The sequence below is a fragment of the Equus asinus genome, chromosome 10 (genome assembly GCF_041296235.1).
Source record: "Equus asinus isolate D_3611 breed Donkey chromosome 10, EquAss-T2T_v2, whole genome shotgun sequence".
Classification (NCBI taxonomy): Eukaryota; Metazoa; Chordata; class Mammalia; order Perissodactyla; family Equidae; genus Equus; species Equus asinus.
The window spans coordinates 96,998,380-97,011,581 of record NC_091799.1 but is presented as its reverse complement, the minus strand read 5'-3'; the positions used below and the strand labels follow the sequence as shown (position 1 = coordinate 97,011,581).

General features: G+C 40.9%; 1 protein-coding gene across 6 annotated transcripts in view; it reads left to right on the top strand.

The window, feature by feature from the left end:
* Positions 1-13,202, top strand: part of TRIO (trio Rho guanine nucleotide exchange factor) — a 356,110-nt gene that overhangs the window by 107,455 nt on the left and 235,453 nt on the right. For all 6 annotated transcript variants that reach the window (XM_044779483.2, XM_070519854.1, XM_070519855.1 and 3 more), the window contains exon 2: positions 10,338-10,412. In XM_044779483.2, the coding sequence (XP_044635418.2) occupies positions 10,338-10,412 (75 nt within the window). The remainder of the gene's footprint in view (positions 1-10,337; positions 10,413-13,202) is intronic.

Genomic DNA, 13,202 nt, shown 5'->3' with positions numbered 1-13,202 from the left:
ACGGTAATTCTTTTAAGTGGATTTGTCTAATTAATCACAACAGTATCTACATCTCTTTTATAACTAACAGTGCGTGTATTTCCAAGACCTTTACTTGTCCACCAGACTTTGCTTGTTGTGTACACATTGTTAAGGCCACTGTTTGGTCTATTGTATGTTTTCTTTTGTTTTAGCTTAAAAGCTTCTTAAAATCAGGAACATGTCATTTGGGGAGGAAAATCTCTGGGGCTTAACAGAGCACTGTGTGTAAATATGTCCTTTATGAATGCCAGGTGACAAAAAACATAGTTCTAAGCTTCGTCAGAGCACTGGCTGGTAGAAAGTTCTGCCAAATTCTTTGATGTTATTAAAGATACATCTTTTTAGTGAGTTTATGTTGGAATTAAATCCATACTTGCTGAAGTGGAAATAATTTTTCAGTCCTTGAATTAAAAATTCTGTTTTTTTGTGGTGTTTACCTTATATGATATATTAATTAGGATAAATGAATTAACTGAAGACTTTTGAAGAAGAAATGGACATACACTGTGTTAACTTTGCTGAATACTTTAGGAGAAACTTTGATCTTTTATATATATGTGTGTGTGTGTAATTTAATGACTACTAAATATGATATATTTAGATATAATCACTGGTCACTCAAGTTAATTGATAGCTTATTTAAGACACTCAATGTTAGTTTACGTTTCTTCATGGATGGAAAACGAACAAACACGGTGTCTTGAAGGTAGAGCGGATTCGTAGGTGTTTGCTCATGAGCCAGGAGGAGCACACCTGGGAGAGGATTGTGGTTTCAATGCCCCCGCTGCCCCCTGCCAAATTTTAAACGCAAACCTTGGTTTATTGATGGGATGAAGTCCCTTTATCTTATATATAAATTTATAGACCAGCTGGAAAGCTTTGGCTTGGCCTCCCTGCTTGATGGTGTTCTGTTCTCTTCATACTCATAGGCAATAAAAAGGCAGGATGTTGTGGGTGACATAATGCAGGTGTTCTGGGATGTGGCTCTTTGTGATATATGACATTCACAGAGGCTTGACTTGCGCTTAATAGACATCTTCACATGAGTGTCCGTTAGGCTGCCTCAGGCTGTACTTGGCCTTCTGGTACTGAGGGACTTAAGACAACAGCACAGGCTGCATAGAAAAGAAAGAAGGAACTTCAGTTTTGAGTTGTGGAGTTGGCTTGGCTTGCTGACTCCGCCATGCCTACTCTGTTGAAAAAATCTCATAATTCAAAGCCTTTGGTATAACTCAGAATTCTTGGGTGAAGACACTGCTGCCTGCAAGGAGGCAGGGCCACCAGGCCTGTTTCCTGCCTGGAGGCCCCTGCCTCTAAAGTCCTGCATCCTTTTTGCTGTTGAGAAGGCGGAACAAAAAGCCACCAGATGCTCTCCTCCCAAATCATAGCCTGCTCTCCCCACCAGAGAAGCTTTTTGTGAGTAATTAATTAATGTTTGGGTGGCTAGGGCAGAACATAAATTTTTAACTACATTGTAAAAATCCCAAAGTAAAACTTGCTACTTCAAAGTACAAATTAGGAATATGTAAATATAATTTTACATATTAGAGAACTAACACAGCCACCTTAGCCGCCTCCGAATGGGTTCGTGTAGGGAGGGGACTGTTTTGGAGCTGTTGTCGACTATCTGTGACGAGATGGATGCCTCCCGTCTCCAAACTCCAAACTGTAGACTGCCACTCTCAATTTCTAACTGCTTGAAGCACTCTGAGCCTCAGGGGCTAACTTGCTGCATGTGAAGCTCTTGCTGCATGCCTTGGAACTCTGCCAGGCAGTGAGACCCTCACAGTAAGACCCAGGACAGTCCTTTCCCTCAAGGAAAGACCCCCATTAGAAGCGGGGCGCTGATGAGCATTTAGATAACTGCTCTGCAGTGGGATATGGGCTCGGGGTGCCCTGAGAATGCAGGGGGGAGGGTCTGATCCAGCAGCGGGGGCTCTCAGAAGGGTGGGTCTGGTCTGAGTCTTTCAGGATGAGTTGGGAAGGTGAAGAGTGTATGCGTATTGGGAGGTGAGGGGGTGTTTTAAGCTGGTGGGGGTGGAATGTGTGGGGACGTTCACCGATGAGCGAGGGTGAGTGTTAGAATTCCTGGAGTGAGTGTGGGGAGAGGGTACTGAGTGTGGAAGTAGTGAGGCTGCAGAGGTAAGCAGGCATCGAGTCGTGGGGGACTTTTTGCTATGTTATGGAGCTTGGGCTTTATTTGAGGGCACCGAGAAGCCATTGAGGAATTTGAGAGGAGTAAACTGATGAGATGTGTGTTTAGGGGAGAGTGGCAGAATGGCTCAGAGGGAGTCTTGAACAGTGGTTAGGAGATTGCTGGAGTATCCCACTTGAGGGAGATGCTGGCCCCTGGAGGCTGGGAGACATGGTGCTCCAGTTAAATCCTGGAGTCCACAGGAGGCATTGTGAAGATGGAGGCAGGGAGAAGCCCAGGTTCCTGGTTTGGCTGCGTGGTGGATGGTTTGTGGGGCCAGGTACTGCTGGGACCCACCCAATGGGAGCATGTTTGTGGAGATGAGGATGAGTTCAGGGTTAGACATTTAAGCGGAGGTGGCTATACCATAGTCATGCAGGTGCCCGCTTCTTCATGACATGTCTTTGTTCCAGTGACGACAGTCACTGCTTGGCATCAAGACCCACCGTAATGGTCTCCCCCCCATAAATCCTATGTTTTATGAGATATCTCCTCCTATTCTGATCCCTCTGGCCCTGGTTTCTCCATCACGAGTGTGTGTCCCACCGACTCTTGTGTGTTGCTCTCCTGCACAGACTGAGTTCAGCAGGGGCTCTGGATTATGTTTATGTACAAAGTCCCATCCCACTCCATCTGCCTCAATGCAGAGCAAATTGGTTTGCACTGAGAGAAGTTCTAGTATCACTAATTTATACCACTTCTCTGAAATTGAAAGCCTTTCTCTGTCCTTATTCCTTATGTAATAATCAAAAAGATAATTATATAGGAAAAGGAATAGAATTACAATATAGCTTTATTTTCCACAGGCTTTTACTGAATATGATTAGAATCTGTATTAAAAAAATACATGTGGGCATTAGAGTTTTTCCTTCTCTTATTTGTTAGAGGGCAGGTGTGCTAACGTGTATGAAATGTTCCATGTAATGATTAAACAGAGTGTCTTTTAGCAGTCAACCTCACATGGTTTCATATAAACCAAACCATTTGATACAGTGATCAGATTGTATCAGTCGTTTCACTCTGTGGTTCATTTGATCACACTCAGTTTCTAAACAGGCATCCTGAGAGGCTCTGCTTATGTAAAGCAAGTCTCTTTTTGGAGTAGGCCAGCATCGCAGAACCAACTGTATGCACATGTATGGATGTGTGTGTATGTATGTAGCTTAGGATGGGTGACTAGATCCCAGAGTACAGTCTGGCTGAGCTTTCCCCAGGGACATCTCCTGACAGGTTTTACAGGCGCACACTCTCAGAGGCACGTGCACAGACAGATGTATGTGTTCTTTATTCTGGCGTTTGGCAAACATGAGGGTCAATTTTCTCCTTGCTTAGCCCTCTACTGGTCCCTGGTGATCCAAAGATGAATGGCACATCTGGGCACCTGGTTGTTTTTTGATTTATGAGATCATGAGAAGGTAGATCTCTTTTATAATTCTCCCTTTTTTTGACTATTGAAATAATCCCTTCCATTGGTCTATTAGTTACTCTTTTTAATTAACTTCTAATATATAGCCAATTCCTAATTAAATCATGTTAAAATCTACATTGTTTCATTTATGTTAAAATCTATATCATAGTTTAAAAATATTTTTTATTATGATCTTTTGGTTATTTTTTTGTGTCCTCTGTGTTTTGTGCTCAAGATAAAAGCCAGAGCTATTTTAAGCTGAAATGCCCTTAACTCCCTCGAATAAATCAAACTTATGGCACTATTTTTTCCTTAAAGGTATGATGTTACAGGCTATTGCTTCTAAAATCATGTGAAGGAATAAATCAGCCAGTCTGACAGTTATAACCATAAAGGTTATAAGCAGAAATTATAATGCTGGACTGTGAAACCCCATCCATATTCCTGTGTGGTTGTCTGTAAACATGTCCGTAATGTTGATATAAGTACTTAATTCACTTTATATGCATTTTATAAACATTTTATATGTGTGGATTATAGTAATGTATTTATGTAAAATGATAAAAGCATTGCATTATATATTTTGATTTTTTTTTTAATATGTTAGTAAAGAAGACATTTATACCATTTCATTTATAACCTTGTATCTGTCACCCTGTAAACATTTTCATAGACGATCCAGGCTGGTTAAAATGCTTCTTTCCTACGCAACCCTAATCTAAATGCTTGCCCGACTAAAGCCTTGCTAGCGCAGACATCGTGCCACCGCTCCCTGCGATCTGTGACTAATCCTGCAGGCACTGCAGAGAAAGGTCCGGGAGTCGGAACTGCGGCCGGCCTGCCTGCCTGGAAAGGGTGACGTCACCTCCATTTGCGCATGTGTGGCGCTACTGATGCAGAGATTTATCACCCTGCTCTTTGTGTTCAGAGGTGCGTGCACGCACGCGTTTCCCCTAAATAAACTAATGAGTAAAATTCGGTAATTACCACCAAGACTTGGCACTAATAGTAACCCTCCTGCTTACTATTTAATGTTCCTCTTTGTTCTTTCAAAATGCTGCTTTATTTATTAACACATTTTTGTTACTACTACAACCTGACTTTTTCTAAGTATGGAATTTTTAAAAATCTCTCCCACTTTTGATTTTCCCATTTAGTAAGTACTAAAGTAGTGTATCTGACAGGTAAATGAGACCTCTGAAAATGGATGAGAGGATAGTTTCTCTTGTGTATTGTGTTTTAAGAACAAATCTCAGTGTAGGAGGTGAGGCACAGTTCAGAACAGTCTGCCAGCTCGTTTGATTCAGCTCAAATGATCAAGAAATAGCTATGGTTTTTTCTAACACTGTTTTTACTAAAAGAACCGTATGACTAGTTTAATTTGAGGAATTTGTAAATTCAAATTACTAGTATTTGCCGGTAGTCCTGGGAGAAATATGGGGGAAAAAACTGACCTGTGTTTTAGTTTAAAAAATGTAAAATTTGATTTGTTTTTAGACTCATTTGATTTATTTTAATTTTTTTAAAAGCAGTTATGTAAAAAATACTGTTGGGATAATGTGCTGCATAAAAGGTTTTGCTCGTTGTGAAAATATTTCTATGGTGCTTTTTTCATTTTGAAATTAAAAACTTGGGATTGTTGTTCCTTTTTTTGTTTGCTGTTTTAAAAAAATTTAATACCAAGGAAGTGACCAAGTGCTTGAGCATTCCACTCAGAGTGACTCGCTTCATAAAGGTATTTTTCAACATTAAGAATACAGCACCTCCTTGCAGACTCTCAGGGTAAAAAATGAGAAATTGATCTGACCAGTAGGGTATTAGATAGTTGAAGTTTCAGACCATTGATTCAACTAAAAGATTTTCCATTGTCGAATGATAACTTGTGGAATATTTCCTCTTAGGGCAGAAAGCTTAATTTTCCTTGTTGTAAGTATAAATCATACTATAGGAATGGCTGTCTGAAGAACCCCAAGCTTATATTTCACAAACCTAAAATAGAAGTGCTAAAGACCATTGGGATGCTTGAGCGGGGGTTCAGGGGCAAGAAGCTGGAGAAGGATGTTCATTTGTTAGTTTGTTCATTCATTCATTCTTCCAGCCACCCCATGTTTATTGGCCATCTGTGCCTGGCTGTGTCCTAGACATGAGGATACAGCAGAGAACACAACAGATCCATCCTATGGCTAGCAGGCTGATTTAAGAGAAGATAGAGAAAAACTGTCCTCTTGATGGGCGACATGATGCTTATCATTTTAAGAGATGTGAATGATTTGGGGGCAGAGGTTTAAAATGTATCTCAGATTGACATGCTACTGAACCAAATAGCAATTTAAAAGGTGACAATAGAATCAATTTTGGCAAATAATATCATGCTGAAGCTTGCGGTTGAGATATTTTTAATGACTATATTAAAGCCTCTAAATATTCGAGTTTGTTTTAGGAAAAGATATTATTTGTGTTGATGAAACTGGGAGAGGGAAGAAAATCGTCAACCACTAAGCACATTTACATTTAGTTCACAACAATAAAATCTGATTTTGAACCCAAACCCATTTACTTCAATAACATTGTAACAAATATCAATATGAAGATCTTAGAGTTAATGGTAAATGTTATCATGGGAACATTCTGCTCAAATTCCTCACAGACTTGATTCAGAAGAGCAGGACTCCCCTGGGAAATGTTCTCGGTACGAACCAGTGAACCTCGGCTGACTGTCCTGTGCTGTGTTTACCATTCCCTGGAGCTAGCATTTCACCAAAATTCACATTGGTTTCTTTGTCTCAGCGAAATGTGCTTTAAATTTTAACGGGAACCCAGTCCGTCTTTCTGCACATTTCAGTATAGGCTCTATGTAATTTAAAAAGTTTGTAATTCAAGAAATGGGCAAAACTGAGGGACCTCTGACTTTGGCCATTTACCTCTTAGTTACCACCTTGCTCTTCTTTTTCTGCCCTTTCTCTCCTAATTTTACCAAAACTCTATTTGTGGCACCCCCTTACACCTATTAGTGGCATTTTCAAACTCCCTTGGTGGCACTTAGAAGTAAAACTGCTGCTGCCTCCTGGTCTGTGGCACAGAGATGTGGTCTGGGATCTCAGAAGCATCATTCCAAGGTGGATTGCCATTCCTTTGCTACTCCATGAGCAGGGGGAGAGGGGTGTGCTTCTGGGATAGTTGCTGAGGTGTAAGAACCACAGCTGGATCCTTTAATGCAAGAGGAAAGAACACAGTAGGAATGGTCTTGTCTGCGGTGTAATCTAGAATCACTGGAAAAGCACAGAAGCTGTTCATTCATTCAGTTAGTAGTCGCACACTCTGTTTTCATAAATGTCTCTTCAGGGCATGGAACAGAATCTGTCTTTTTGGTCTGAGGACCTTTCCTGGCTTGAGTTCTTCCTGCTTTTTATTGAAAGTTATATGATGTATTTAATCTACTTTTTGTATGTATACATGCTTCCTCAATCTTTTGCTTATTGAATTTGTTTTTAAAAATGGAAACGAGCTTAAAAATAATACTTAGATGACTGTCATAATAGCCACAAACTCAATATCTTCACATGGTTTTATATTCCTGCTTTTTTCCCCTATTTTCTGTTTTAAAAGTTTTAATTGACAATTTTAATAAAATCCACATCTTTTTTTCTGTGACATATTCAACAAAAATATTGTAAAACTGGTTAGAATTTATGTTCTAGTCTCTGTTTAGACATGTACATGTATCAAAGTAGAAGCCTAACACATTTCAACACGAGTTTAGCCAGTGATTCATGTGCCTTTCCTCCTCTAGGAAGACTGTGAGTCTTATTTAATTTAGGGGAGAAATTCAGGAACTGATAGGCTAAAGTAACTATAGTTTTCAGAAACTAAAGATAGATGGGAGTGAGTCTGTGGCTTATAGTGGGACAAATAGGAAATCAGGATTTTCTGTCGAGATTGTTAAGTTTTGTTTTCTTCACCTTGCTTTCACATCAGTATGATATTCTTCCTGTGGGGTGGCCTGGAACACCGCAGCTCTAAGTTCCATCATTCACTCCATCCAGGGTATTAATAAATGGGTGTGGTTCAGAGAGTCAGCGGGAATTGTCAGTAATGCTTTGAAATTATTCTGTAGGTCACACAGCTCTCTTTTGAGGTACCGGCACTGGGATTAGGACATTGTACTTGATGAGGGTTGTGTGAGAGGGAGCTGGGCCCACGTGGGGCTCCTGTTTCTATAGGGTAGGGATCCGGGACTGCGGTTGGTGGTGGGCACTTCTCTGAGGGCTTCGCTGTGTTCTGACCAGGGCATCTGTGGGCATAGGCTATGTGGAATGGTAGGAAGCATAAGTTTTCTTCTCTGCTAGCAATAGAAGGGGGATCCTCGTTTCAAATCCTTGTGGATTGGGATCTACAATGGGGCTTACTTCTTCCTTGTATTTCTATCATTTGATCTGCCTCCTCACTTGTGTGGGTCCCATAGCACTTCTGCTGCTTCTGGAACTTTTCCTACTCTGCCTGGTTCTGTAGGCATTTATAAACTTATCTCCTTGAGGGCCATTGTGGTGCCTAATTCCTCTTTGTCTTTGCCCCACTGCCATCTACATCCACCTCAGATGGATTTGGGATGTAATCAATCTCTGTAGATGTGTTCAATGAATTATCGAATGACTGGCAGTGAATTGCTGAGACTAGGTTGCATCCATTCAAGAGTTTTGAAGGAACCTTAAGGATGAAATTGCAGAAGTCTTGGCTCTTGTTTTGCCTTTTATAAATAGCCACTGTTTTAAAAGCTTGGTTGGTTGCCAGCACAACGCATGGTATATTGGAAAGCAAAGTGGCCTGGTAATCTGGAGGCCTGGGTTCTGTTTCTGTCTTTCATGACTAGCTAGGTGGTGCTGCTAAGCCTTCCGGACCTCGGGGTTCTCATCAGGATGTGCTTACTGCCGTCTTTCGTTGGTCTCTAGTGATTATCAGAGTCGTAGTTAAATCCCGTTAAGCCCAGTTCTTAGTACGTGTATAGTTGTTCTATGGACAGGAGAGATTGCTTAAAAAAATCACACTGTTAATCTACTCATTCTTTGTTTCTGTGAATGATATGTTGTAGAGCCTGGATTGTGTTGTATTCCTCCAAAAGAGGCTGACTTTATTGTTGTTTGGTTGCTTGTGTTAGCAGGCTACAAATTTGGCTGGACTCAAGCTACAAATTCTGCATCCTGTGGACTGGGCAGCAACTCGAATCTCGGGTCAGATCTTTTATCCTTAGCTTGGCGCTTGGACTGCTTGGAGCTTGCCCTGCACGTGTGAGTCTCAGGGGACAGGCAGAGATTTGGACCAAGTTTATCCACAGAGTTTGTGGCTCCCCCGTATCCTTTTCACTATTTCTCTTTGAATTTCAGCTGCTGGGTCACCCTGAGCTGTATCCTAGTTCTTGCTTTAGCAGCTCCATGTGGCTTAGACTGGGCCCTGCTCTCAGGCTAAAAGCTCTCTTAAAGCCATTTCCTTTTTCCTAGAGTCTCTCCCTGCTTTTGGTCACTCTCTTGTGCCTCGAGATAGTTGATTTTTTTATAGATTTAATCTGTGGCAGGGCTGGTCCAATAGGAGCTACTTGGGCATACCGGAAGTGGAAGCTCCATTTGTTTCCTTAGAGTACTCTTCTTGTTCCTAATTCCAGGTCTGTATCTCATACATTGGTTGTGTTACCACACTAACATTTTGGGTGCTTTCTTTGTACTATTTTGGCAAAAACAAACAGGAAAATAGGGATGGGGCAGTAGTCTTTTATTTTTTCTAGGGATTGCTCCGCCAGTGATGATAGTCACTAGTTTTGATGAGGATGGCCAGCATCTTGAACCTAGTTACCTCTGTTAGAGACCTCCAAGAGAAACATCCTGAGGCATTGTTATGAGTATGAACATTTTTGATCCCAAACGCTCATGTGGGCATTTGCCCTGGTGAGCTGGGCCAAACATGTTTGGGCTGCAAGAATTCCTTTTGCTTAGATGGATGTTGGCTTGGTCTAAATTGCCTGCTGCATGCTTCTTTTCCACAGTATTTCCACTTGGCCTTCCATGACATTGGGGGCACGGGGAGAGTTGGTTTGCAGTGAGAAAAGGGACCTTAGCCACCCTGTGAAGCAAGCGGCACCAGGCCATCTTGCCACATTAGCCAGTGACATTCCTCCAGGGGGGCATGACCCAGAAAGCCTGGAAAGACAGAGCCAAGAGGGAGCTGTGGCTAGTCCCCAGCTATTTATAATCCCTTCTCTCCTCCCTCCTCGTTTATTTTTAACCAGACACTGATAGGAGGAGGCTTTAGCTCCCCCTAGAGGCGTTGGTGTGCCATGAACCGCAGATTTTAAAAAATAGTGTTGGTGCTTTACATGCCAGTGTTTACATTAATCTACAAGATTGAAATGAAGATTTTTGAAATGTTCTGGACTGATTTTATATGCGGTCTTTTTGAGACTGGGTCTTTATTGCTAGAAATGGCCAAGAGCCTGCTTGGTACAGGAACCTCTAGGTCTTGGTGCAAATCATTATCATAGAAATAGAAGGTAATTCTGTGATCAGAGACTTTCCTTTATAGAATTCAAATGTTTTCAAATGATGATATTTCTGAAGTTGATTTAGTGGGTGCGAAGAAAGCTGCTGTGCTGGCACTGGATAGAATGGTTAAGAAATTAAATGTCACACAAGCAACCTAGTAATTTTGTTTTCTCCTTATGTATTTCAGGGTTTCGAAAAAACGATGAAATGAAAGCTATGGATGTTTTGCCAATTTTAAAGGAAAAAGTTGCATACCTTTCAGGTAAAGTTTAACTTTCTAATCTGCTTTGTTGTTCCTTCTCACTGCTCTGACACAATATCAGGGTCTGAAATACTCGACTAGCTCACCTGCCACACACGCAAAAGCATTGGCATTCAGTGGGTTTTTAAGTGCTTTATTCTTGTAGCATTTTCCTAAGATATTAGTGCCCAACGTCTTTTCTTCTAGCTGACAGGCTTATTCAAAGTCAGATCGCATTGGTAATTAAAATATGTTTGTGCCTGTCATTCAACAAACATTTGGCTGTTTTGCCCCAATCAGTTCAGTAAAACAACTGATTTTTTAAAGCCCATCATCTCAGCAGAAGTGGTGGCAATGTGACTGTATATGGCTGTGTCCTGAATTCCTTACCTCTGTTTCTTGTACTCTGGTCTTGGAGTTCCTAGAACCCATGTAGTGGACTGCGAAAGCTTCTGTGATCTCTACCTGCTTGGTCCTCCGCTTCATTTAGAACTTGGTCCTTGGGGCACCTGGCCCTCCTACAGCTTGGTGACAGACTCTGGATCAATCTCCCAAGCTTTGGGGCACATAACTGCCTCTCCCCTACACATAGAGGATCAGCTTTAGGGCTTTTTTGGGCTTTCTCCCTCCTGTGTGAACAGAACAGCCATTGGCAGCAGTTCACTTGTTACAGAACAAAGGTTTGCAAGATTTTTCTGCTCTGTTTTAGCAGGAAGTAAATCTGTAGATTGTCCTGTGCTGTTAGACAGTCTTCCTGGATGTGTTTCCCTTGATAAATTTTTATCTTTCTCAAACAGGCATACTATGCTGAGCTGAAGTCTCCTCTTGAACACATTTTATTTTAAATTTATAACACTGCTAACGGCTTTTCTATGTTTTATGTGTCCTTTTGGCATGTGGGACTGGTATATATTCAGGATGCAGCTTCCTATGGTCTTTTTGCTAATCTTACCTTGCTTTATATCCAGTAGTGTTTTTTGGCCCCTGTTAAACACTCGTGATTTTGATGAAGTAAATCTAATTCAAAATGCATTTGGGAGGTTAATGGAAGAGTAGAAAGTTCATGAAAAGAAGAAGGTGCTTTAGATTCTTGGGAATACATGGTAAAAATAAAATGAAAGAAAAAAACTCTTGGCTTATAATACACTAAGTTTTAAAAGTAGCGTTTGGTCTTTTCTGATCATTTACTGACGAACTGCATAATATGGACTCATGCTAGTTTCGTGAAGTCCTGACTTTGTAGTTTACAGAGAGATTTTAAAGTAAATGGAAAGACTCTACTTATAAATATTAGAGGCATCAGTAAGAAAGGCTTAAAGAAAGCCAATCCTACATATTCATTAGTTTTTTATTTTAAAGTTTGCCTCTGTGACAAGAGCACTTGCTCCTTCTGTCCCCTCTTTTATTCCTAAACCTCATGTTATTGTACTTTCTTCTTTTGTTAAACTCGTGGAGATGCATGTAAAGAACAGTGGAAAGTTAAGATTGATGATTTTTGTTTGTATTCATTCTTTTATTAGTCATTGAATACAGGATATTTTGTTAAATGGCATTTTTTATCTAAATTACTGTCAAAATTAAAACTGCTTCCCTTTTAACTAATTAAAGAAATGAAATCAGGGCCGGACCCATGGCCTAGTGGTTAAGTTTGTGTGCCCTGCTTTGGCAGCCCAGGGTTCCACCAGTTTGGATCCTGAGCGCGGACATGGCACCGCTCATCAGGCCATGCTGAGGCGGCATCCCACATGCCACAACTAGAAGGACCCACAACTAAAATAATACAACTATGTACTGGGGGCTTTCGGGAGAAGGAGGAAAAACAAAAGAAATAAAATCAGCAGTCTTTCAGAGTTTATCATGAATCTTTACTAAAATCTTAAATTCTGCAGGGTTAATTAAAGTTGGATATCTTTAGTGGGGAGGGAAGTTTTGCATCGTTACAAATTAGTATGAAACTGTTTTTAAATGATAGAGATGGTAGGACTTCCGCCAGCTGTGTTAGCAAGATGAAGTTCATAGGTGCCACCACAATTGTATAGTATTTCCTGATTTGTGACCAGAATTGGCAAGTCATGTTAGCATGAGGTCATTGCTGATTGCCTTAGGCTTGCTATTTTTGGGAAGGGAAAAGGAAAACAAAATCAGTAAATTAAAAACAAATTGATTACTTGTGTGGTGAACTTTTTTTTGAAAAGTTATAATGAAAGAGTAAAATTTTTACCTCTGATCCTATCCTTTTTTTCCTTGAGATATAATTCACATGGCATAAAATCCACTTTTTTTTTTTTAAAGATTGGCACCTGAGCTAACATCTGTTGCCAATCTTTTTCTTTTTCTTTCTTCGTCTTCTCCCCAAAGACCCCCAGTACATAGTTGTGTATTCTAGTTGTAGGTCCTTCTGATTGTGCTGTGTGGGACCCCATCTCAGCACGACCTGATGAGTGGTACCATGTCCGTGCCCAGGATCCAAACCCTCAAAACCCGGGGCTTCTGATGCGAAGCCTGTGAACTTAACTACTTGGTCCCGGGGCCAGCCCCCAAATCCACCTTTTAAAAGTGTCCAATTGGGTGGATTTTAGTGTATTCACAAGGTTGTGCAGCCGTCACCACTATCTAATTCCAGAACATGTCATCACCCCCAAAGATCCCCACCCCCAGTCCCACTTCCTCCACCGCCCAGCTCTGGCAATTGCCAATCTGTTTTCTGCTCTGACCTCATTTTTGAAATTATTGAGGGATAGTTATTATGGTACCTTTGTAAAAGTTCTCCATGTGAGTGGCTTTTAGTAAATTAAATCTAAGTGGGATAGC